The sequence below is a fragment of the Lagenorhynchus albirostris genome, chromosome 1 (genome assembly GCF_949774975.1).
Source record: "Lagenorhynchus albirostris chromosome 1, mLagAlb1.1, whole genome shotgun sequence".
NCBI classification, from domain to species: domain Eukaryota; kingdom Metazoa; phylum Chordata; class Mammalia; order Artiodactyla; family Delphinidae; genus Lagenorhynchus; species Lagenorhynchus albirostris.
In genome coordinates this window covers 32,179,036-32,204,547 of record NC_083095.1, presented here as the reverse complement: position 1 = coordinate 32,204,547, position 25,512 = coordinate 32,179,036, and the positions used below count along the sequence as shown (strand labels likewise).

The window sequence follows — 25,512 nt, the reverse complement described above, 5'->3', positions numbered from 1 at the left end:
ATCTATCTATCTATCATCTGTCTATCTATCTATCATCTATCTATTTTTTTCTGTTGGTTCAGTTTCTCTGGAGAACTCTCACTGCTAGTGATCCTCTCTGACTACTGCCTTTTCTCTCCTCCCGTCTCCCCTGGCCTCCATCACCATAAGGTTCCGTTGCTCTTTCTCCCAAGAGTTCAAGATATGACTGGCTCACCAGGACCTGCTCACTCAGGTGTTGGGTTACCCAGCATCCCAGCTTTTTTGTCTGCTCCTTCCTGCAGCAGCTCCTCCTCTGGAAGGCCGCAGCCAGAAAGAAAGACCAGTCCAAGGACCTGAAACTCAAATCTTTTAATGTTTATGTTTGTTGGACATTTTTTTTTCTTAAGTGAAGAAGAAAAAAGAAACAGATGATAAAGTAGAAAAAGTTCCAGAAACAAAGGATAAACTGTGGGCTAAAACCAAAATTGGGGATTAGCTGAGGGTTGAGGTTGTCCACGCTCTCCTTTGCTCCTAATTACCACAGGTCACTGAGGGCACAGAGGCAGGGGCTGGCTGTAGCAGACGGGGCTGTCCTCCACGCTCCTCCTATCTTGGCTGGACACCTGAGAACCCGGGCCCTGGGCCTGCACACAGGGTTTGTGTTGTCTGGCTCAGCCCGGTCTCCCTCTCCCCGGTCTCCCTCCCTGCCCACTCCCACCCGGACTTAGCCCTGCTTTGCTCGGCTGCCGTGTGATTGTTGGGATAGAGGGCTGTGTGCTTTCCGGTGGCAAGGGCTGGACCACGTTCTCATTCCTTCCACAGGCTACTTTTCTGTTGTGTTTCTTCTCTCGGGCAGTCAGAGATTGGTGAGTGAGATTTAAACCATCCACTGCCAGGTGGGGAGTGAACCGGCTCTCACTGGTTCTGGGAACAGGATTAGAGGGGCTGGGTGTGCATGGGTGTGTAAGAATGTGTGGCTAGGTATTCCCGTGTCGCCCTGGGCAGCCCTGATATTTCCCTGTCCCCCCGCTGTGTATGTCTTCCAAGTATTTACAGATGGTCCCGGGCCATTCTCATAGTTATCAGGCCAGACCTTCTAATCTTGTCATCTTCCCCTGAACTTCCCTGAGCAGAGGCTGAATGTTTTAGAACAGTGAGTATCCACTTCTGAGGAGCTTCCTCTCTGAACCAGTGGTCATGAAGAGGCCCTTGAAATAGATCCCCTGGCTTGCATTCTGGAAGGTGCCTTCTTGGTTATCTGGAAAATCTGATAGTTGTGAATTTTAAGATTCATTTGGGAGGTGACTGAGAAGGGCAGAGGGTGACAGTGGCCCTAAGGATGGGGCTGGCTTCTGGGTCCTCAGATACAGAATAAGCTTATGCCCCCTGGTATGTACCGATTAGTATTCGCATGAGGTCTGGAGAAACACTGAAGGAATAATTGGTCGATTGATTGATTGGTTGGCTGAAGGGTCTGAGAGGGCTGCAGAAATACTTACGGGGTAAATTGATAAAGAGTTGAGCAAGTCTAAGTGTCTCGGTTATCTATTGCTGCGTAACAGACCACCCAGAAATATAGTGGCTCACAACAAGAATAATTTATTCTTTCTAATGTGTCTGTGGATTGGCTGGGTGGTTCCTTGACTGATTCTACCTGCACTGACTCCTGGACTTGTCCAGCTGGAGGGTCAGCTGGGCTGGGGTGTCCAAGATGACTTCACGCACACGCCCGGAAGTTGGTGCTGGCAGTGGGCTGAGCCGCTCTGGTTTTCTTCCATGTGGCCTTTCATCCTCCTGGAGGCTGGACTGACTTTCTTATGTGGTGGTCTCAGGGTGGATTCCAAGAAAGGGAAAGTGGAAGCTATAAGGCCTCTTCAGGCCGAGGTCTGGAAACCACACACTATCACCCCCGTCCTTTCCATTGGTCAAAGCAAATCAGAGTCAGCAGGGAGGGGTTTACCCTGAATACAGGGAGGTGCAATTCACTGGTACCATTTTGTAACGATCTACCACACCAAGTAAAAGAAAAACATAGGTTAGATTAAAAATCAGGTTAGCACATGGCAGTGAGAGCTGATATTAAAGAGAGGTAAAGACCATGGCCTGGGAGCAGACTGCCTGGGCTGGAATCCAGGCTCTGCCACTTCCTAGTTGTTGACCTTGAGGAAATCACACAGCCAGTCTGCTCGGTGAGGATAATAATAACACTTTTCTTAGAGGCTTGTGATGGGTTTGAAGTGAGTTAGTGGAAGTGCCCAGTACAGAGCTGGGCACACCATAAATGCTCAGGTAGCTGTTAGCCATTATTATTCATGTTACTGTCTGTAAATGGTGGGTGAGTTACAAACCTGGCCTTAGGTGTTCCAGTTCCAAGGCAAAGAGGGAAAAATACGAGGGTACAAGGTTTGGAGTGTGCTTAGGCTGAGAAAATCATTGGTTCAGAAGAAGCAGTGCTGTTTCAAATGGATAAGTACATGTTTTTACACATTTGCTTTCAAATGCAGCAGATCTGGGGCAGTCTACAAAGCGACTGGCCTGGCAGATCTTCACGCCATAAAAATAAATGTATTTTTCCCCGAAAGCAAATAATTAGAGACAGTAACCTCTGTCTAGAGTTCAGCAAGACAGGTTTGACCGTCAGAAGCCCTTGACTGGGGCCCCAGCCCTCCTCTCTCCGGGGTGAGTGAACTTGGGAAAATTCATGAATCCCTCCACAACTCAGCTTCCTTGTCTACAAAATGGGCATAATAACGGTGCCTACTTCACACGGACAAAGAGATTCGGCAAGTAAAGCCCCTAGTCTGTCGCCTGCCTGGCTCCTGCTCCTCCATGAATATTTGCTTTGACTATTAGTAGTATAAAGAGGCTCTTAGGGGAGATTTTTGTCTCTGTCGGAAGACAAACTCTCTGTGTTTTCTTCACAAACAGTTGGTGCTATGATTATAAACCTTTCCTGTCTCTTTCTTAGAGGAGCGCTTGAACTTGCAGGGATCATCATAAAGTAATAAGCAAGCAGATAAAGAGAAGAAACCCTGCATTTCACCTTCTCTCGAATTCCACGCTAACCCCCAGTTTTTCCAAATTATCGAGCGTCACCGTTTGTATGGTTTGTAGTATCCTCCGTGGAACTCCGTGCAACCTCTATGGAAGTGGGCTACAGACCTTTCAGAACAGCCTTCAAGGACTTCCAGAAATCTGTCGACAGTCCCCAAACCACAGGTTCCCACCTCTCCTCGGCTGGCTGGTCTCCACATGCCCGCAGTTTCAGGATCCCCATTGCTGTGAAGTCAGGTCCATCATTTGCTCTGTCCCTGGGGAAGCTTTCTCCACCTCTGTTCGCATCTCGCTTTCTATCTGATTTATGGCTTTAGAATGTTGGCCTGGAAGATCTTAATTTAAAGCCTCTGTCAGACTTTGTTACACAAACGCGGTGCCGGTAAAAAGCTGTTTTCCTTTGGTTTTTCTCCTCTGTCACTTTTTCTGTGGCATGAACTATGAGGTAGGAAAAGAAAGTTACCAACTTGGGGTTGGGAGAGCTATTGAAAAACTCTTGCGTAATCCCCTGGAAGGTGCCAGGCTCCATTCCAGCCAGGGGCCGAACTCAAAATTCTGGGTCTTCAGGCCAGGTCTCCCCATGGACCCCCCTCTTCCAATCAGTTTATGTCTCTTTCCTAAGCTGCCTCTTAGGGGCAGTTCTGGTGGTAGTTATAACTGGCCTCAGAATCTCGAGTCTAGTGCCTGTCAACTGTTTTAAACTGCTGTTCCTCTAGCTAAGGAGATTCTGTTTAGTTTCACTGTGTTTGCGTTATGAAAACAATAGTTCTTTTCTTTTTTCATTTTCCAGATCAGTATTATGTTTTAATAGCAAATGTACTATTCATACCTGTCCCCTGACTCTCAGATATTTTTATGCGCTTAAGGGAATAGTCCCTCACCCTGCAATGAGAATTTTTTCAGCATTTTTCCTCAGAGTGAGACAAAAATCATCTCCCATCATCTGACTTCCCGCTAAGACAGCATGGAGCTGCCTTGCGTCTCTGTGTGCACCTACAGTCTGCTTCAACATCTGTCCGGTTCATATGTGTATCATTACCAGAGTCATTATTTCAAAGGGTTTGGCTCCTTCAGAGTTGAGCTTCTGTATTTTCATCATTTGTGCTGTTGTTCAGTGAGGAGGATGAATCTCTACATTGCTGATACCAAATTCCTGGCTCTCGGAATGGTATTTTTGTAAAACACTGTGAAAATATCATGGGATACCCAAGACGATTCCTGTCATCTTCTTCAAGGGGAAAGTTGCGGAATATTGTTCATGAAAGAAATAAAGTGATAATAAAGTAAATAAATAAAGAGATAAATAAGTAGATCAAAAAAGTGATAGTACAGGTATATGATGTGGTCCCTTTTATTGTTAAAAAAACCCCAGTGGGCTTCCCTGGTGGCACAGTGGTTGAGAGTCCGCCTGCCGATGCAGGGGATGCGGGTTCGTGTCCCAGTCCGGGAAGATCCCACATGCCGCGGAGCGGCTGGGCCCGTGAGCCACGGCCGCAGAGCCCGCACGTCCAGAGCCTGTGCTCCGCAACGGGAGAGGCCGCAACAATGAGAGGCCCGCGTACCGCCAAAAAAAACCCCAAAAAAACAAAAAACAGTAGATGTGTGCATATGTATTTATGTATGTGTACATGGAAAAGAAGAGGTCCAGGGCAAGTAGTGTTTAACTTTGGTGGAATTAGGGTTTTTTCAAATTTTTCTTTATAACAAGAAAAGGAACCTAATGCTATTTATTTATTTATTTATTTATTTTAATGCTATTTATTTTTAATAGCTAAAAAGAAAAAAGAAAAAAAAATCCCCACAGAATCAACAAAAAAACAAGAAAGGGAAGTCAGGCAGGTTGACTGGTCAGGGGTCGTGTGGGTCTGAGGCCCCCAGGCCTGGCACAGGACACCGTGCACTGCCTCAGCCTGGGCCTGACTCTGGAGAAACCAGGTTTGGCTGTTCAGAGACGTTGACATAGTTCGTGAGGCCGCTGAGTACAGACACCTTCCTGCGGGCCTGTTTCTCTCTCGCACTGGATGGAAGCAGTGTTGTGTAATCAGCTCAGCTCCGTTCAGCCCTGCTGGAGGCCTGGAAGGGAGTGGGTTTGGGCCTTGTTTCTGCTCCCCTTGGGTGCCGAGCACCAGAGCATCTCCCTGCCCTGAGGACAGTGGCCTGGCCCTGTCCTGCTGCGTCTGGGCTTGGGAGAGTGTCCACACACACGGGCGTTCCTGCATCAGCTGTCAGCTCGCACGGGCAGCCAGGCTCCTGCCCCCGCCTCTAGGGGGCCGCAGGGAGGTTCTGGGCCTCCAGCCCCTCACTAAGGGCTGGTGTGGGAGACACAGCTCCCCTTGGTGATTCACCAGCCAGCCATCAGTTCCCTAGGGCCAGGCCAGGTCCTGGCAGGGAAGGCACAGGAGTGGGAATCACCACAGGCTGTGTCTTCTCTTGCAGAGAAAGTTCACTCTTGTGACCAGGAGAGACAGAGCGCCCTGGAAGAGGCCCGGCAGAATCCCCGCGAGGGCATTGTCATCCCCGAGTGTGCCCCCGGGGGGCTCTATAAGCCAGTGCAGTGCCACCAATCCACTGGCTACTGCTGGTGTGTGCTGGTGGACACGGGGCGTCCGCTGCCTGGGACCTCCACACGGTAAGTCCCCCAGAGCCCGTCCTGCCCCTCACCCCTCAGGTGAAGCCTTGGGTAGGAGAGCCAGCTTCCTGTTACGCTGTCACCTCACATCTCCTGGCTTTATTGTCCTGGCCTGGTGGGCGTCGAGGCACTAGGGGAGCAGCATCTCTGCTTGTGGGCAGATGAGATCCCAGTATCCTGGATTCTGGTCACAGGTCTGGCCTTTCCTAGCTGGGCAACCTTGGGAAAGTAGGTAACCTCTCTGAACCTCAGTTCACCAGTGAGAAGGTGATTGCCCTGCCTGAGTCACTAGGTTCTATGGATCAAAAAGATCCTGTGTGCAGACATAAGGTAACAGCGCTCTACTAGACTGACTAAGATGACATGCCTGAACATGTCTCTGTGGGAACACTGACGCTGGGATTGCCTTGTAGCTGCTGGACAGTCCAGGAGATATTCTGCTGCCAGCTCTGGGAGATCTAGGCTTCGAGACCACACAGATCATTGCTGGGAGTAGGAGCTGAAATCAGCTCAGTTTCCAGCCCCTCCTCACCCCCTGCATCTCTCTCTTCTCAGCTACGTGATGCCCAGTTGTGAGAGCGACGCCAGGGCCAAGAGTGCGGAGGTGGACGACCCCTTCAAGGACAGGGAGCTGCCAGGTGGGAGACGACACTACCCCTTGCTGGTGCCTTCACCTCTTCCTGTTCCTCCAGCCCCTCATCATGCAGAAGCAGTGCCCTCCTCTGGGTCTGCTTCCCCATCTGTAAGGTGGAGCGGGGACACTGGGCAGGGGCGTCACAGGAGCCATGGGATCTGCACCCAGTCTGGGATGTGTTCCTAATTAGTCCTGTGCTCTTGAGCACACTGTTTCTCCTCCTTGCTTTTACCTTTAAAATGTAGTCACTGGGTTAAAATCCTACCCTTAAAAGCTCTACAGTTCTTTCTCTAAGGGTGACTGGGAAAATGATCTGGGGGCTGTGGACCCTTTTCCCCAGGGCTGCAAAGAGAAGATAGCTCACAGGGAAAGGCTGTCCTGAGGGGCAATGATTCCTGGTGGCCCAGAACTGTCACTGGGGTATGACACAAGGCTCACAGGCAGGGCTCACCTCTAAATGGCTGCTGGGTTGGGTTTCTCTTATAGTGTTCTCTACCAGTGAGTTACAATAAGAGTACTAAATATTGATGGCTCAGAACACTGTAGTCTTAATCAGCACAGATGCAGGTCAGTGCTGGTGGGAGCTGGGCCTACTATTCCCAATCAGGACTCCGAAGGAGGACTGAAAACAGAGGCTCCTGAAAGTCTAGGGGTTCCCAAGTGAGGTTTGTAGGTCACTCTGTCATGAGAATGGAGTCGTAGAGACCAGGGTCCCTCCTTCTAGCCATCTCTTCAACAAATGTCCCTTGAGATTCCCCTATGTGCCAGGCGCTGGGTTCGTCTAATGATCAAAACCGAAGTGAAGCTTGTCTAGTGAGGGAGACAGTATACAAATAAATGAATCCAAACAGAGATAAAAGGTGGTGACAGGTACTCTGAAGGGAAAGAGTGAGGTGCTGGGAGAAGGACAGGAAGAATCTATGGTTTCTCTGAGAAGGTAGCATTTAACCGGAGACCTAGGGGATTTGCAGAGAGCAGAGAATGAAATACTTGCTGCGGAGAGGAGGATCGTAGGCAGTGTTGAGGGCCCATTTGGGGCCGGTAGTCATGAATTTGCAGGAAAACCGTCTCTCCAGTTGCGTGGTGGTGTTTACGCTAGCACTATTCAGCTATGGGGGTGTAGACTTGGAGAAGGCATATCGGTGAGAAGGTTCATCCACGCTTGGGGTTTTGCTGGAATCACACAGTGCGGAATAGAGAGACAAAGGGTTTGAGAGTACTTATAAGGGAGGGTTGATAATTATAATCTAAGCTGGTTGAGGAGAGATGTGAGAAAAGGAGGAGGTTCTTGGATAGGTAAACAGGTAGATCTACTTGAGGCAACTTTGACCTTGGAGTTCTCTGCATTCCTTGTGCCCCTTCAGCACCTGGTCCTTGCTGCTAGAGTCGCTCCATCCTCCTGTACCAGAACTAGCTTGAGTTCCCCAGTAGACTATGAACTTTACGAGGGGAAGAACCGTGTGTATAATATCCCTAACATTTAGCATAGTGCCTGAGTTGATACTCAGCAAAAGATTTGAGGAATGGAAGAACATGGAGAGCATTATTATCTGTTTGGTCGATTGGTCCCTTGCGGGCTGTGGGTAGAGGAACTATGGAGGTTTACGAGAATCATCTGAGCTGTGGACAATTCCCAAAGTGGATTTAGCTGGACAGGAAGGACTTGGAGAGGTTGAGGAAACAGTGGTAGTTGGGGAAGCTGTTTACTTGATCATTTACCTGGCATCTGCCTTCAAGTCTCACTTTGTCTTTCAGGCTGTCCAGAAGGGAAGAAAATGGAATTTATCACCAGCCTGCTGGATGCTCTCACCACTGATATGGTGCAGGCCATTAACTCAGCAGCACCCACTGGAGGTGGGAGGTGAGAATGCGAGCGGGACTCAGGCCCAGTGGGACCACCGGGCCGCTGACTTTTCAGATGCTGCGGGTCCCTGGGAGAGTGGGGAGGGGTGGGTAGAACAAGAGCTGGAAGTTGATCCTCTTCCTGAAACCGCGTAGCTGTGACTTTGTCTCACCTTCCACCCAAAATCTCGCCGCCCCTCTCCCCTTTCTAGTCTTTGGGAGTTGCTTTTCTCTAGCTTGTAGTCACCTGATTATAGGCAAGTCCGGGAGTGTCTGGAGACTTCCAGCGCTTCAGTCTCAGAAATGGATGCATTGGAGTGAGTCCAGAATGGCAGGAAGGGGGATGGGCATACGATGGGAACAGGGATGGCAGGGAGGGAGTCCAGAGCATTTGGTGGTTTTCTTCTTTTCTGAGAAGGCAGGAGCCGCATGCCAGTTAGGCTTCCTGAGAATCCCAAGGGACTCTGGGCAGTGGGATTGGACACTGCCAGAGCCAAGTCCAGCTTAGTTCAGGAGCTGATATGCTGACCGAGGCAGTCCTGACCCGAGGCCGAAAGGTACATGCTCCCCAGCGACCAGCATCGCCGGCGCTCACTAATTTGGACCCATTGGGTCAGTTGATCGGAGCACGCATGCATTCATCTGTCCTCTGCTCAGAACTATTGAACGTGCATGGCACGCCAAGCACTGGGCTAAGGATTGGGAATCCAAGGATGCGAGGCATGTCTCTGCCTTCAAAGAATGCAGCCTAATGGGGATACTAGGCTGTAGAAAGATACAAACTGTGTGGTAAGTGCTAGAACCGAGGTGAAAGAACAGAGAAGCGTTTGCTAATTTAGTCTGGAGGAGTCGGAGAAGGCTTCCTGGAGGAGGTGATACTGAGTTTTGAAGGATAGGTAGGACTCAGCTAGTAAAAGAAGGGAAACCATTCCAGGAAAAAGGAAAGAACATTGTGACCCCAGGAAAGTGCACGTCCGAAGTTCAGTATGGCTGAGCTGGGGTGGATGGAGGAGGGGGTGGAGGAGATGACAGTGGTGGTAGATGACACAGAGGATGCAGGTCCCAAAGGGCCTGTGAGATGTGCTTCCCATTATGAAGCCAGAGCGGGAGGCACGGCTGGCGTAGGGAGAGTTCTGGCTCCTTAGCAACGGGAAGTACCATGTGCTTGGCAGGGATGGGCAGCCTGACTCTCAGCTTACGTGGCTCACCAAGGAGGGAGCGCTAGTCCCTCCGCATCTCCCCAGAGGGCAAGGAGTGCCACCATGAGACAGGCCCAGGCCCCCAGGCTGGTGGAAGGGCCCCAGCATGACTGCATCAGCACAACAGCAGGGCGTGTATCTGGGGTGGGCACCAGGACTCCCAACACAGCTGTCAGTGGTTCTGTGTCCCAAGGCAGACAAGGGCAGCAATCTTGAAAACCCACTTTTATGTCACATCACAGTGAGTGCAGTGGCCGCCTTGTGGGTTGCCACTCTAGGAAACTGCTTGTCCAGGGAGCTTGCTCTCAGCAACCCCCATGGTCCTGTGAGCTCTGAGGCTGGTTTCTGGCCCTGCTCTGTTTTGCTCACCCTGTGGAAGGGTCCAGGCCTCCCCTGGGAGGAGCACAGCGATAAGTCTGAAAAGATGGAGACAGGGTCTGACAGGTCGGCAGATGAGAACTGCCCAGAGGCAGCCCATGGTGCTCAGCAACTGGAAGTCTAAAATCGAGAGGGCTGTGTCCGAACCTCCAGGAAGAGGGAGAGGAAATTATGAAAAGGCATATTCAGTATTATATGCCTTTTTGTTATTTATGCTTGGAATGTGAAAACATACCTGTTGTTTCATGCAGAAATGGGTATGAGCTATTTATGGTTTTTAGAAGAGAGGGAAAAAAGAAACGAGAAAGGGGCATGGCCTTAACAATTCCAGGTCTGGGTGCTTTCCACCCACAAATCCCCAGGGCTGCTGGATCTGACGCACTGCTCAGGGAGCCTGCCTGGTGCTTCTACTTGGGTTCTAAGGAGACAGGACTTCACCCTCCATCCCATTTGCTTCTGCGGGAGCGCAGCCCTTGAGCCCGGCCTGGCCTCGGATCCAGGCAGCCTTCAGTGCCAGGGAAAGGACCAAACCCAGCTAGGTCCTGGGCCGGGAGGCCAAAATCACAGGTGGGCCCGCTGCCAGGGCAAGTTCGGATGGACACTTGACCCTCAGATAGCAGGCTGAAGGCATTTTTACAGAAAATAAAAACTAAGAAGTTCGTAAATGCTTTTAATCCCAGTGTGTCATTAGGGAAGGGAGTTTTTGTTGCTGTGGTTTCCAAAAACCTCTTTTAGGTATAATATAATGTTGGGAGAAATTTTTAAAAAAGTTCTTTCCTAAACATGTTTTTCATTTCAAGCTCATGTGAGCCTGACCATGTTTGGTTTTGATGAGAATGAAAGGTTTGAACTGCATTTGGTAATTGTGTTACCTGGCGGGTAGACTTGTAATCAAAAGACAGACAAGATGTATCAAGAAATAGTTTAGAAATCAAGGAAGTGGGAGTGGGCCTGCAGAGAGAAGGAGAAAGAATCAGTTATGCAGGGAGGTGGCTGGCCAGGGTTACCGGTTTTACTGAGTTTAAATCCCTCTCAGGTCTCCCTAATATATTTTGAAAAAGCAAAGAGCCCGAACTCTGACCACGAACTGGCCGTGCAGGATGGTCTTGCTGGCGCTCACCCTCCTCTCATATGCTGCTCCCTCCTGTCATTATGTCCCAGCCACTGGTCCTTCTCAGGTCCTCAAACAGGCCAAGCTCTTGCCTGCCCCAGGGCCTCCATGCCAGGTGCTCCTTGGGCCTGGAATGTGAGTCTCCCATCCTCCCGTGACTGGCCCCACTGCTCCATGTAAATATCATCTTCTCAATGACCATCCAAACTAAAGGAGCAGCCCTGTCACCCTCTTCACAACACCACTTTTTTTTTTTTTTTTTTTTTTTTTGCGGTACGCAGGCCTCTCACTGCTGCGGCCTCTCCCGTTGCGGAGCACAGGCTCTGGATGCGCAGGCTCAGCGGCCATGGCTCACGGGCCCAGCCGCTCCACGGCATGTGGGATCTTCCAGGACCAGGGCACAAACCCGTGTCCCTTGCGTCGGCAGGCGGACTCTCAACCACTGCGCCACCAGGGAAGCCCACAACAGCGCTTTTTAATTCTCAGCCTAGTGCTTATCCCTATCTGATGTTTTGCTGGTTTGTTTATTTGTATCTGTCTCCGCTACCCAATGAAAATTGAACTCAACGAGGGAAGGAGCGTTTTCTGCCTTCTTCCCTGCTGTATTCCTAGAACTCAGGATAGTGCCTGGCACACAGTAGGTGCTCAGTAAATATTTGTTAAATGAATAAATAGCCAGAAGGATGGGTGGATAGATGGATGGATCCCTGTTAGATACAGAGAGGGATGTCTCAATAAGGCCTCTTTTTCTTGGCACACGTCAGAGGCTCCAGCAACGACTTCAAGACTAATTATGAGGCCAGATCTAGCCCTGAAGTTCACTGTAATGCTTCTTTGTCACCAGGGCCTTACGGCGCACTGGCTGGGACCAAGGGACTTGGGCACCCTGTGGACAGCCCCTGGTCAGGCAGCCTTCTACAGTGGGAGAGCCAAGGCACAGGGCAGCACATCTGGAGCAGGGCTGGCGAAGAGAATTATGGAATCCAGGGTCCCTGGGTTTGGGCCTTGGCTGTGAATTCAGGTAGAATTGAGGTTGCAAGCGCAAGGTCAAAGAAGCCACAGCTGATCCCTCCTGCGTCCTCTCAGGGTGTGGCAGTGAAAGCTGGACACCAGCTGGGGCCAGCGGGAAACAGTCCCATTTGGGGACAGTGGGAAGAAGGGACCGGGAGGATGTTTGGGCTGAGCAGAAAAGAGGGTGTCTTCCCCCCAAACCACCACCTGTCAGGCTTGGAGATTTTAGCTTTGCACAAACTCTTACATCTTACCCCTGGCATAAGCTCTGTGCTGGGTTCTGGGGACATACAGCGATGAGGGCATGGTTCCGGGCTGGAGGAGCTCCTGGGAGAAGAGCTATGTAATCACATGAGTGCGCTGTAAAGCCAATGTGACAACAGAGGCAGATGAAGTCCTGCCGGGACTCAGGGGAGGGAGGGCATGTGAGAGAAGGCTTTCCACAGGAGGTGACATTTAAGCCACATCTTCACTTACGAGTGAGAAAATGCCACGACCTAGATGGACCAGGAATAAGGGTATCCCAGCAGAGGGACCCTAGGGGTAGCGAGGTACGAACGAGGTAGGGTCTGTGGAAGGAATTGTGAGGAGTAAGGTTTAAGCTTGGGAGGCAGGCTGTGGACAGGTGGGAGACGAGGCTGTAGAGCTGGGCAGAGCCCAGATCATGCTGGGTCTTGTGATTTGCGCCAGAGAGGGCCACAGGGAGGCATGTGACTAGATGGGCCTTCCTACGGAAGCCAGACGGGGGGAGGGGAGCTAAATGGGCAGGAAGGTTACAGCCCACACCAGAGGGAGCGGTGGTGAGAATGTGGACTAAAGCTGTGCAGATGGGATGATTTACTGAAGCTTTAGTAATGAAATCAATAGGATTTGAAGACTTGCTGGATGTAGGGAGTGGAAGAGGGAGATATCTACTTCCTTTTCTGGTCTTCTAGCCTGATTTAGGGGGAAAGCAGTGCTGCCCAAATCTAAAAATAGGCAAAGTAGAATGGGGTATCCATGGAAACATCTGTGGCTAGTGCCTGGGAGGGGGTGGCCTGCAGGTATCATTAGATGAGAGCTGTTCTCAGTGAAGGTTGCTAGATCATTGAATTATGCTCTTTTTTTTTTTTTTTTTTTTTTTTTTTTGCGGTACGTGGGCCTCTCACTGCTTTGGCCTCTCCCGTTGCGGAGCACAGGCTCCGGATGCGCAGGCCCAGCGGCCATGGCTCAGGGGCCCAGCCGCTCCGCGGCATGTGGGATCCTCCCGGACCGGGGCACGAACCCGCGTCCCCTGCATCGGCAGGCGGACTCTCAACCACTGCGCCACCAGGGAAGCCCTGAATTATGCTCTTGGTCCTTCCCGCTCCAGAAGGCAGAGTTCCGCCCCCGGCCCCTCACCCCACTGGCTACGTCAGCCTCCCCATCAGCATTTATCAGTCCCAAAGGGGGAGTTCTGAGATCCTAGCTGGCAGAGCCTTCTAGCGCAGGGGAACCCTCTCCTTTCTCCACTCCACCCTAGAAAAAGTCAACGTTGAGAGGAGCTGGGCTGGGCCGCGTGAGCCTCACTGCCCCTCCCGTGGTCCTGCAAGGAGAGACCGTGGGTCTTGAGGCTTCCTCCTTCCTGCCCAGTGCGGTGACTTGTTGATGTTCTCACAAGGAGGAGGCTGGAATGCGGCTGACTTGGCGTTTCCCAGCTCCACCCACCCGCACAGCTGGCAGGGCCCGGACCCCGCTCCAGATGGCGCTCCGTTGGCCTGCTTGGCTTGGCCCGTGCCTCCAGGCCAGCCCACCTCACCTTGTTTAAAACTGCTTGGGACAGCGGAATTGGGCCCAAGATCTTGGCCAGCGCCAGTGTCCTTGTGGTAAAAGGGGCTGACTCTCCAGCTGTGCGTTGCAGCCGCGGCCCGGTGGGCTGAGGCTGCAGAAGCGACCCCGAGAGGGCTGCGGGGGAAGGGTGGCACCTGCCGCCTCTTAATTTGGGAGAAGACTCGGCGGGGCCCGGCCAGTCCAGGGAGGGACCTGGCTCTAGTGGTTTTCCTCATCCCTGGAGACGGGAGGCAACAGGACGGCCACCAAAACAGCCCAGAGGCGGGGCTGACGCCAGCCTTGCACTGTGTCTCTCCACACCATATCCGAGGAAACCTGGATCCTCTACTCACCCAATAAGCCCTTTTAATGGGAGTGGAATTGTGTCTGTAGGCAGGCCCGTAGCAAGGACCTGGGCATCGCCGTTAAGTGATCTTAAAGAACCGTCACACTCTCTAACGTAGGGTCCCCAGCCCTGGCCTGATGAGCAGCTCTGAATTCCAGCGGTTCTGATCCCAGTTCTGTGAGCCTATGTGAGAGAGAGGCCGGGAGTCTGATGCCCGTGTAACCCTAGAACTGGGAGTGCAAGTTGCCAGTGTTTTTAAAGGATCCTGCTAGAAAGCTGTCAGAGCTGGAGGGCTCGGTGGGCTGTGGCTTTGAGGTCAGGGGTGAATTGTGAGGAGTCCAGCTGTGATGGAAAGGACTCCACCAGCACAGACTGCTTGAGAGGTTCCTGGAGACTCAGGGAGGCTCTCTTGCCCCACCCCATCCAGCACGCCCCTGGGAAAACCTTAGCTTCTCCTTAGTTAACAGAGGCTTCTCGTGTCTTCTTTCACACGTGCCCACCACTGGTTTGGCTAAATCAGGACTCCTGATAGATGTCAGGCGTAACTAGTTCTTGCGTGAAGCATGGTAGTTTGGGGACTTGAGGCCGCTGTGAAGCCAAAACCTCATTTTCAGCGTTTTGGGCCAGATGCCTTCAGTAGTTTTCTTTTTTCTCGTATGCTTTGCTGGAAGCATGAAAACCACCCCCAAGCCCCTCCCAGTTACTGTGTTTTGTCTCACCCGATCTTCTTCCAGAAGGTTCAGACTTATTCTTCTGGGATCATGGCTGGAGTCTCCTTCCCTCTAGATGAGGGTTCTTAACTTGAGTCCGTGACCTTGGATGAGGTTTAGGGAGTCCATTAAACCCCTAAAATCTGCAGAGTTCTGGGCGCATGTGCATTTTAGAGAGAGGGGCTATGGCTTTGTTTACGTTTTCTGAGGGTCCATGATCCCACCCCACTGCCCCGCACCCTCGCTAAGAAATTCTTGCCTTAAATGTACTTGGCGCTTGGCCTAGACAAAGCCTTGGCTTCCAAATAGGACCCTAGCGCTGCCTAGCTACACATGTGGAGCCTGGCTCTGATGTTTGGGGAGGGGGTAGCATGGGATTCTGGAAGTCAAAGGATTTCAGAAGCAGAGTGCCTTACGCCAGCTGGGGACGGGGGCGGGGAGAGGCAGGCCCACAGGGCAGGCTGCCGGTTGGGGAAGTGCTACAGGGAGGCAGAGGCACTGCTTGCAGTGCCCTTGGGGGACGTCTCCTGGGACGTGTCCTCGGCTGCGGGGTATGGGGGACATACGGGGGGTAGCAGGCAGAAAGCATGGGCACTCTGGGCTGGGGAGCTCCTGCTGGGAGTGAGGACGGCAGGAACACGGTTCTCCAGACAAGGAGGCAGGGAAGGGAGGAAAAACGGAGCAGCCCCCAAATGACAGTCACTCTCTGGCATAAGAGGAAACACTTAGAGGCTGTAGCGCGGGAGAAGAGCTGCTTCTTGCTGCAGCCTAGCCCAAAGGAAGGTGCGGGGAGCTCCAGCAACAGAGTCGCTGAGAACTGGGCAGGCGGGCGGGAGCCCAGGAACACGAGTTGGAGGCAGCAGGCCTCTCCTGGCTGGGCGTCTAGGCGGGATGACCTCATCCCTTCCCGTCTCAGCAAGTGAGGCTTTATTATTCCAGCCTCTAGGTAGACATTACGCTATGCTGAGCCTAAAGGTTAAAGGAAGAGCTGCCTTCGCGGGGGCGTTCTCGTGGCCCCCTCACGGGAGGGGCCGAGGGGGAAGGCCCTCCCCTGGCCACCTTAGAAAGCCTGGGTGGGAATAGCTGGAGTGTCTCCCCTGGGTCCCTCCCGGCTCTCCTCCCGCAGCTGGGTCCTCCCTCGCGTGTAGGAGAAGGCGAGGGCAGGCAGGGTGCCCTGCGAGGGAGCTGGCCACCCTCCCTGCTGCTCCACGAGCATCCTGATAGAGAATTTTCTGGGGCCCGCCTGGTATACCCTGCAGGCTCGAGAGTGAATGTTGCAGTGAAAGTAGAGGAAGCTTAAAACCACCAAAGAACCATGTACTGGCAGAGACAACAGTCTGAGCCATGCCTGTTTGAAAGCCCTTCCAAGCCTGGTTTCTATGACAGACCTAGCAGATTCCCCAAGGGCCAGAAGCAGACGGTCCCTCACACCTTCCCCAGGTGCTCCCTGCGCCAGACCTGTCAAGATGAGGTCCTGCTGGCAGATCCACTAATTGTGCTGTCTTGGAATTGGTCCAGGGTGCCCAGGGGGACCTGCCCAAGACTGCAATCCACTTAATTAGAAGTGGGCATTCAACAGGGATGCTTGGCGTTTTTTTGGTAATGAAACATCTTCTTCCCTAAATGGTGAGGCCACTTGGGGGTTGGGGTAGCGGAGGGAGTTTGCTGGCTCATTCACAGCGATGGTGTCAGGGATGGTCCCCTCCCTCCCGGAAAACTCAGCAAACCCTAGAGAAGAACCCCAAGGCACTGGGAAGTGCCTTGAATATTTTTCTTGCCGGGTACAGCTTCAGAGTGTGCTGGCAGGCACTGAATCCCTGGTGTAGGATCCCTGTGTGACAGCGAGCCCCTCTGCCCATGCTTCTCACCCATGGTCGTCACGTAGACTGTCCCAGTGCCCTGCAGACTAAGTATTTGAACGTGTGGACCTCCCAACCTCAGCCTTAGTCCCCCAACCAAGGGAAAGTTACCCAGGGCTTTAAACAAAAGGGCCTTGACCACATTCACTCCATGCCAAGCCCCGGCAGCAGGAACCATGGGACTCGTGTGACTCTGTTCTCCTGGCCAGAGACCCCAGTCACCCCCTCTAGAAGAGACGCATCATTGGCTTCAAAAGTTTCAGCTAGCACCCCTTTTTGGGAAGAGATGAGGCATGAGTAAATGAAATTGATGGGTGGGCCTTGTGTACGTTACATGTGTAGGCATTGCTCTTGTCACGTTACGGTCGCCACGCATACGTGGGCTGTGTTAGATGCGGTCACCGCTGTGCATCTCGACACCGGGAAGCTTTCTTGGTTACTGTAGCCCAGTGCTTCTTAGCAGAATCCCCTGGGGGTTGTAGTTAACATGTGGCTTCCTGGGTCCACCCTGGGCCTCCTGTCTTAAAACCTCTATGTGGTCAGACTCACGCTTAGTAGGTCTGGACTTGCCAGCTGTAGAACCTCTGTTTGCGTCCATCTCAATTGCCTTCTTTCCTCCATTCTTACCGCACTTGATACCTGATAGGGACGGCCCACGGGAACTTCACACTGACCCGTTGCTGCTCGGTTTCACCTTTTTGGCTCTGTTTCGCGAAGACAGCAGTTTGAAGCCAGGGGCTCTGCCTCCTGCTTTGGAAGCCCTCCCAGGACCTGGACTGGCACTGGGTGGGTGGTGCAGGCTCTGAGCACCCTTTCCCATAGTCACGTTCCTTTGGATGCCAAGTTCATGTGTAACGGGCAGCTTGTGTGGCAGCAACACCAGGCTGGGAGAAGGACAGTTTGGATCCCTGTGGTTTCTCAGGTGAATTATATCCAGCCGATATGTCTGGAGCATCCGTCTTGTATGAGAACGTTGCTGGCTGTGGCGGAGGGGGTGGCGGGCTCACCTACCTGGGGGCCCCGAAGAACGAAGTGTCCAGTCTTGCGGCTCAAAGTTGGAAAGGATGGCTTGAGTCGGCTGCAGGCTCATGGGGGCTGGGAGGGCTTGGGCTCGGATAAGCCGTTTCTGCCCGGCTGCCGGCAGCCCTGGCGTCTGAGCACGTGGGAGGGAACTGAGGCTGGGCTGGTGGCTCCCGCAGGACCCTGAGCGGTGTGCTTGGGGATGGGGGTGTCTGCCCGTGGCCCAGGTTCTCAGAGCCAGACCCCAGCCACACCCTGGAGGAGCGAGTGGTGCACTGGTACTTCAGCCAGCTGGACAGCAACAGCAGCGACGACATTAACAAGAGGGAAATGAAGCCCTTCAAGCGCTACGTGAAGAAGAAAGCCAAGCCCAAGAAATGCGCCCGGCGTTTCACTGACTACTGTGACCTGAACAAGGACAAGGTCATCTCACTTGCCGAGCTGAAGGGCTGCCTGGGTGTCAGCAAAGAAGGTGAGTGCTCGCCTATGCTCCTGGCCCACTAGGACTTGCCCCGCCCAGGCCCGGGGGCCGAGGGCTCCCCCAGTAGATGAGGTCCCAGGTGCATGTTTATTCAGCTACTTACTGGGAGTGTGTTATGCTTCACGCTAGACGCCTGATATAGTGGAGGAATGGATGGATAAGGTCCCTATCCTTCCACAGTCTATGGAGGAGACAGATACTGAAGTACTTACATACCTTGTGGTAAGTGCTATGAGGGTGTATTAGGATAGGCCAGGCTGCGGTGACAAGTAGAACCACACATGTAATGGCTCAGCTCAGCACAGTGAGTATTAGTTCATCTTGCCCATATAGTAGTTCACCACGATTCCAGGTCCTAGGGGTGTGTGTGTGTGTATGGTGTATGCAGGGGAAGGAATAGGAGTGGGGATTGCTTCGTGTGCAGTCACTGAGATTCAGGCTGAGAATGACTCTGCCATCTTTATTATGTGGCATCCAGGGTCACCCTGGGGGTTTCTCCCTTCCCAGCCAGCCAGATGGCATAAAGCCTGGAGCAGTGCCTGTGGTGGGGGGTTGACGGGCCAGTCCTGGAAGTGACACACATCACCTCTCCTATTTCACTGGCTTGAACTCAGTCACTAGACCACACCCCACAGTAAGGAAGGCTGGGAACCCAAGAAGAGGAGGAGAGCGTGAATTCTGGTGGACACCTAATGACCTCTGTCACAGTGAAGCAAGTGCAGAGTATTGTAGGAACCTATGTAGGGCACCCCCATCAGCTCAGGGGCAGAAGGGCTTGGAAAACTTTGGGAAGGAGGTGATGCCTAGACCAGGGGTCAGCCAACTGTGGCCCATGGGCCCAATCTAGTCCACGGCCTGTTTCTGTACAGCCTGTGAGCTGAGTGGTTTTTCTATTTTTAAAGGGATGTAATTTTCAAAAATGAAGCATATACAACCGAGACTATTGTATATTGTACATGACCACCAACGCTAAAATACTTACCAGCTAGTCCTTTACAGATAAGTTTTCTGCCCCTGCTCTACAGCAATCCCTGAGCAATGAGTAAGAGGTGGCCAAGCAGAAAGATCAGGGGAGGGAAGGGTGTTCTGAGCCGAGGCAAATGAAGAGTGAAGCTGCAGAGGTGAGGGAGGAGAGTTCTAGAGGAGCTGAAGGAGGTCAGTGTGACTGAGCTGCATGTTTGAAGATGGAAGGGGAGGGGAAGGGGTAGGAGGCAAGGTGAGAGAGTTTCAGCTCTACAAGGGCAGTGGGGAAGCTGTTGAAGGGATTCAGTCAGAGAAACAAGAGCGTCAGTTTTGCTTAAAAATTATTCTGGTGCAGTGTGGGAAATGGATTGGGGATAAGCAAGGCAGAGCCCCCAGTAGGAGGCTGTGGCTGTCCAGACAGGAGGTGATGGAGGCCTGAGTTATGAAAAACCCCGCAGGGGATGCAGAGTAATGGGTAGAGGTGACTAGGTAGACCTGCAGCGCATAGAGGGATGAAGGTTGGTTTGGGCAACTGGACAGTGGGTCCATTCACTGAGCTGGGCAACGTGGGAGGAAGAGCCGAGCGGGTGCAGGGGGCCAGGGAAGGTGACGAGGATGGCTTGGACGTGTCAAGTTGGATGCACCCAAAGAATTAGAGGGTCTGTAGTGCCAGTGAAAGGTCTGGGCTGAAGATACCAATTCGGGTGGTGCTGACTTATTTGAAATGGAAGCTTGGGAAATGCTGAGATTGCCTTGGAGGAAACATGAGGGCTTTTCCTCGTTCTAACCCTTGTTTGACAGTGTAAACCCAAAAGGTAGCTGGGAAAGTGGCTGAGTTACCCTGAGGTACCCAGTCTCGGGACCTGCCCGCTCCATCACTGGGTTCTGGCCTTTGTTCTGGGGCGTGTGGCCCTGGGTGAGTGACCCCTGTCTGATGAGGATGCCTCTCTGTGTTCCCACGACTCTGAGTCCCCAGGACCCTGCCTTGGCCACAGACTCGTTCTTTCACCCAAGTACAAACTACTCAGCCATCCCAGGTTTCAGTGTTTTCATCGGGAAGATGGAAATAATCATAATATCCACCTCATAGGGCTGTTGTGCTGATTCACTGGGACAGTGAGTCAAAGCAGTTGTCATAGTGCCTGAGACATTGAAGGAACTCTGTGGAAGTTCAATATTACTATTCTCCTCCGTAAGATTATTGCCGCTGTCAGAAGCCTTATCACACTGCATTTGCAGTTCACGTTCCTGATTCTCCCCTGCAGCTCCCCTGTAGCTGTGGGTGTGCCTTCTCAATTTCTAACCTCAGGCAGAGTACACGGCGCCCAGTAACAGTGCAGTAGATCCTTGTCAAATGATGAAGGGATAGGAGAGGGATTGTCCTGTATGGTGACATTACGCTTTGGCATTTGGAATCTGTGCCCATTTCTCAGAGCACAGCCTGAGGGTCAGTATTGGAAAGAGACTACCCAGTGTTAGTATAGACCCCAGGCCCACCCAGGAGCACTTCTGGGCTCAGTGGGGTTGGAATCACAGAGCTCTGTAGCCCCTCTGCCCTCAGCCCCCTTCCTGTGCTGGTAGTTCAGGTCCGTGCAGCACACAGCGGCCAAGGGGAGGCTGAGTGTGGTGACCTCGGGTCCACCGAGCTCAAGGAGGCCTCCCGGCTGTCCTCTGAAGCTTTGTGGGCACCAGGTGCACAGAACCCAAAGGAAGCATCCAGGCCTGACACTTACTAGCTCTGTAATCTTTAGCAAGCTACCCAAACTCTCTGAGCCTCAATTTCCTCATCTGCAAAATGGAGATGATAGCGTCTGCCTCACAGATTCGGTGTGGTTTAACAAGCTGGTGCCTGTGAAGAACTTAGCTCAGTACGTGGTTAGTGGTGAATGCACAAAAGAAATTAGGAGTAGTAGAGTAACGCATCCCCAGGCTGCCGGCAGCTTCGCAGGGTCCCTCTCCTGTGCGGAGCAGCAGAAAAGCCACTTGGGTAGATGGTATGTAGGGAATGGAGCAGATGTTGGTCATCTGGTGTTGTGCAGCGCCCTCTGGTGGGCTGAAAGGGGCTTGCACACCAAGTTGGGGGCAGAAGTCGGGTGTGGGGAAGACACAGAGTTTGGGGGTGAATGTAGCTTTGGGTGTGAGGGACTGAATTTTCGGGAAATGCCCCATGAACACAGGCATTTTTACCAACCGGATTGCTCACTGGGGAGCTAAATTCTCTGCACAGTGTTCTCAGGGCTGGTCTTTCTTAACTGGCCCTTCCCAGCATATAAAGCACCATCATCAGGATTACTGTCACCACCCTGTGAAGCAGGCAGGCTGGAGCCGAGTTCTTCCATTGAAAAAAGTTGCCAGCTCTCCCGATGAATTGCCCAAGGATGGACCTGCTCCGGGCTCGGACCTTTTCTCTCCCCTGCCTTCCTTGGTAGTTAAGAGCATGATTCTGGAAGCAGACAGGTCTGAGTTTGCTTCACCACGTAAAAGCTATGCCATCTCCAAGCCTCAGTTTCATCCTCATAAAATGGGGATAATTTGATTGTTTTATTAGAACCATATACAGTTGCTCTGAGGAGGAAGCGATATTTTGGTGAAGGGATTAGTGCGGTAAGCCTTCAGGGTGAGAGCTGGTTACCGCTGGCTGTGTGTTTTCTCTCCTGAGTCTCAGCCTGGTGGGCGGGACTATCTGAGGTCCTCTGTACGTGTAGATCCTGTCACCCCTGAGAGAAGCAGCTGCTGGCTGGAGCAGATGAAAGGTGGGATTCAGGGCCTGGCAACCTGGCTCACCTCCCACCCGCCTGCCTTCGGCTTGTCCCTCTATCTTTCCAAGTTTGTTTTCTCATCCGTGACATTGGATATACCAGTATCTACCCCTCACCCCACCCCACCCTGTGTTCTGTCTTTTTTCTCAGGGCTTAAGGAATGTTAGTGTCAGTTGGGGGCGGTTGAGCTGAGGGTGGGCGTGTATCCCCACAGCACGTTACACTCCTCCAAGCGCTGAGGGTGGGCGTGTATCCCCACAGCACATTACACTCCTCCAAGCGCTGAGGGTGGGCGTGTATCCCCGCAGCACGTTACACTCCTCCAAGCGCTGAGGGTGGGCGTGTATCCCCGCAGCACGTTACACTCCTCCAAGCCCTTTCTCCGTGGCTTCAGTTGATTCTCCCTGTGAGAGGCACAGCAGAAGCAGCGCAGCTGTGGTCCTAATTCCTGCTCCACAGTCTGCCCCAGAGGGGTTAAGGGCCGTGCACAAAATCACACAGCCTCCAGGGCCCACGTGGAGCTGGCCCAGCTCTTGGTGTGCCTGCCTTGCAGCTCCCCGCTCCTCCCTTAGGAGACCTGGGCCCTGCAGAGCCTCCCAAACCGATCAGCACCCTATGGGGCAGTGGGTGTTCGCAGAACAAGCCTTGGACCTCCGTTAAGCTCCTCAGCTGCTCTGAGCATCAGTTTCTGGATTTGTTAAGTGAAGGGGCTGGACCAGATGATGGCTAAGATTCCTTCCACCTGACCTTCTGCGACTGGGAGAGCCAGGACCCAAGAAGGTTATGCAAATGTCCATCAGCACTAAAGCCCCTCTCAGCTAATGAGGGGGCCCTGGCCTTAGGGAAGAAGGACTGTGTTTAAAGGTGTTGGCTAACAAGGGGTATACCCGGGTAGAACAGGAAGCCTGGCCACACAATCTCTGGCTCTTCCCCAAGTGCCCTCTTCATTCTGGGCGCTAGAGGGGCCAGGGGCCCAGGTATAGAAGAAGCCCTACCAGTTCTCTGGGTCTAGGCCACTCAAGCATCCTAAGTTCCTGTTTTGGCATCTTCCCCCAGGGAAAATGATCAGGCAAAAACCCATTCAGTAAGTTGCCTTCTTTCTGGGGTCCTTTCTATGGGCCCCCTGATGCAGCTTCGGTAGTGCAGTGGAGTGTTGGGATTGGCCAAGTTACTTGGACTCCCATGTTCGATTTGTTTGCTGAGGACACAAGAGAAAGATTAGTGAGTGCTACAAGGATCCTACCATTCCCACCTATAAACGAGCACCTACCACTTCCGCCCCAGCCCCAGGTTGAAAGGCTGGCATCTGGGAGTAGGATGGTTTGTACAGAGTGCACGCCCCCCAACTGTGTTTACTGGGCAAAACCTAGTTCTCTGGAATGGCAGCCTCATTTTGTTGCCACTGTGATGCCTCGTGGTGGCAAAGATGGGCTGGTGAAACATGGGCTTGTCTGCAAGTCCAGGTTACCTGTGTCCCACGCAGCCCCGTATTTAACAGCAGGTAGAAAAGCCTGCTCCGGTGAGGAAATGGACATGTGTAGCTGGATTGCTCGTAAACCCAACCCTAACGTCTCACTTATACCTCCCTTCTCAGTAGGACGCCTCGTCTAAGGAGCAGAAAACCAAAGGGCAGGTGGAGAGACCAGGGAGGCAGGATGGATCACCAGACACCTGACCTTGGACGCTGCCCACAGCCCAGCCACATCCCATGTAACATGAGTGGTGCCCACCGTGTTTGCACTTTTAATAACTCTTCCTTGTGTGTTTTCTTTTTGGTTTCATTTTTAAACACCAATATCTAATACCACGGTGGGAAAAGGAAAGGGAAGAAAGACTGTTCGTTCTCTTTTATTGTTAAGGTTTGGGATCTGCTACTGACAACGTTTAGGGTTCTGAGGGGGTGAGGGTCTTGTTGGGACTGAGAAGAAAGAGATTTATATACTGTATATAAATATATATGTAAATTGTATAGTTCTTTTGTACAGCCATTGGCACTGCTGTCTGTTTATTCCCCTCCCTGTTCCTGCTCTGGGCTGTGAGGCCTCTGGACCCACGGGCCAGCTTTCTGGAACCCAGAACTCCATCCCCAGCCCGCTTGGATTCTGTTTGGAGAACGACCCCTGTGGTTAGAGCGCAGACTCCATTAGTTCTTTCCTAGTGGGAGGAGGGCACCGCCTCCTGCTGTGTCTGCCAGAGCTGGCAAGTCACTTGGCGGTTGACCCTCTCAAGGGAGGCTGGGTGTGGGACAATGTGAGGGGCCCCTGAAGGGAGGGCTCCCGTGCCCATGTGTTCCTGCCATCCGGATCCCCAGGTGGCCCTGACCCCGTGGGTACACAGTGTCCTGGTGGCCCACTGAGCAAATTGTCCTCCAGGGATTTGCGTTAGGGTCAGTTGAAACATTTCCACCCATGTTTAGCATCTCCTCCACGTAAAGCATGAGAAGGGAGCCAAAGAAGGAAAAGATACACAGAGGGGCCTTTTATTTAGTAGCTGTTTAGTACCTGAGCAGCGGAGGGAAGAGGACAGAAGGCCTGCCCTGGTGAGTGCAGTCCCCACAGGAGGCTTCTCACCTCCTGCAAACCCACGAATGAGGCTTCCCGAGACGGCTCCCAGGGCCAAGGTCAGACTAGGCTTTTACTTTCACTCTCCTCTATCTCCCCTTGCCATCCTCTGGTCATCATAAGCCTGAGGGAAGAGTTGTGTTGGTCACCTTGTTGGAAACTCAGCCTTTTTTTCCCAAAACTCAGTACTGAGGTTCTTCCTGTTCCCTTAAATGCTCTTAAAGGCTTCCAGGCTTGAGGCCAATTCCAGAGCAGAGCTCATCTCGGGCCTCCCACTTCTGCCCTCGCCTAGAAGTGCAGAGATAATAACCCAGCTATGGGGAAATCCAGGCCTAGCTTTCCACAGACATTTTACTGTGTGGAATCCAATGTGCTGGGCAGCCTTCGGGTCAGATGCCAGCTTCTTCTGCCCGGGTGACCATGCCTATCTGACAGTCATCAAAGAGCAACACGTGGCACTTAGCACCCCTTCCATGAGCAGGCGTGGCAGCAGTGAGGGAGGCTGGGTAGTAGCCCAGGACTTGTGCCCCTATGGATTGCTTTTGGAAATCTGGCCACATCTCCTGCATCTCGTACCCCATCCCGGTATCCCATCCTCTGACTGGAGAAGGTTCTTGCTGTCTGGGTGAAAGTCCCAGAGGTTGTGTTAGGGCGATTGGAGGCCCCATCCCAGCACGGTAAGGTGGAAGGGGAGCCCTAGCCCATTAGTTTGGACCAGAAAGCTCAGCGTGCTGGAACCGGATGGACTTTCCAGGAGACCCCAGTCCCCTACTCTGGCCAGGAGGAAGCACCTCCTTGTAGAAAATCAGACTCTCCCCTGGGCATCTTCTCTCTCACACATATGTGGAGGCTGTGTTCTGTGGTTTTCCTTTGTGAGGAGGGAGGGAGACTATTTGTAGCTTGTTTTATAAAAAATAAAAATGAGTCAATCTTGGTGGCTGTTGCCTCTTTCTTTGGGTGGCTTCCTCTGATGGAAAGGTTTCATTTCCTTAAAAGGCTAGTTGTTTTCTGTGGCCCGGGTGCCCTCCACTCTGACCTTGGGAAGTCTGAGGTGCTAGATGGGAAAGGAACCCAGAAGTGGCCGATAGGTGGCGCCACATTTTGCGGTCAGGACGTCGATGCCCTGGGCCCTCACCTGCAGTGTTGGTGCCCTCTTTGTAATTCTCCCTCTTGCCCTCACAAGGAAGGTAGGGGTTGTTGGTGGTG

General features: G+C 52.6%; 1 protein-coding gene across 3 annotated transcripts in view; it reads left to right on the top strand.

Moving 5' to 3' along the window:
* SMOC1 (SPARC related modular calcium binding 1) overlaps positions 1 to 25,240 on the top strand; it is a 156,547-nt gene extending 131,307 nt beyond the window's left edge. For 2 of the 3 annotated variants that reach the window (XM_060140291.1, XM_060140272.1), the window contains exons 8-12: positions 5,452 to 5,644; positions 6,200 to 6,282; positions 8,034 to 8,139; positions 17,770 to 18,014; positions 23,340 to 25,240. In XM_060140291.1, the coding sequence (XP_059996274.1) occupies positions 5,452 to 5,644; positions 6,200 to 6,282; positions 8,034 to 8,139; positions 17,770 to 18,014; positions 23,340 to 23,356 (644 nt within the window). In that variant the 3' untranslated portion in view covers positions 23,357 to 25,240. The remainder of the gene's footprint in view (positions 1 to 5,451; positions 5,645 to 6,199; positions 6,283 to 8,033; positions 8,140 to 17,769; positions 18,015 to 23,339) is intronic. The other variant, XM_060140281.1, reaches the window with a different exon arrangement.
* The last annotated feature ends 272 nt before the right edge of the window (positions 25,241 to 25,512 follow it).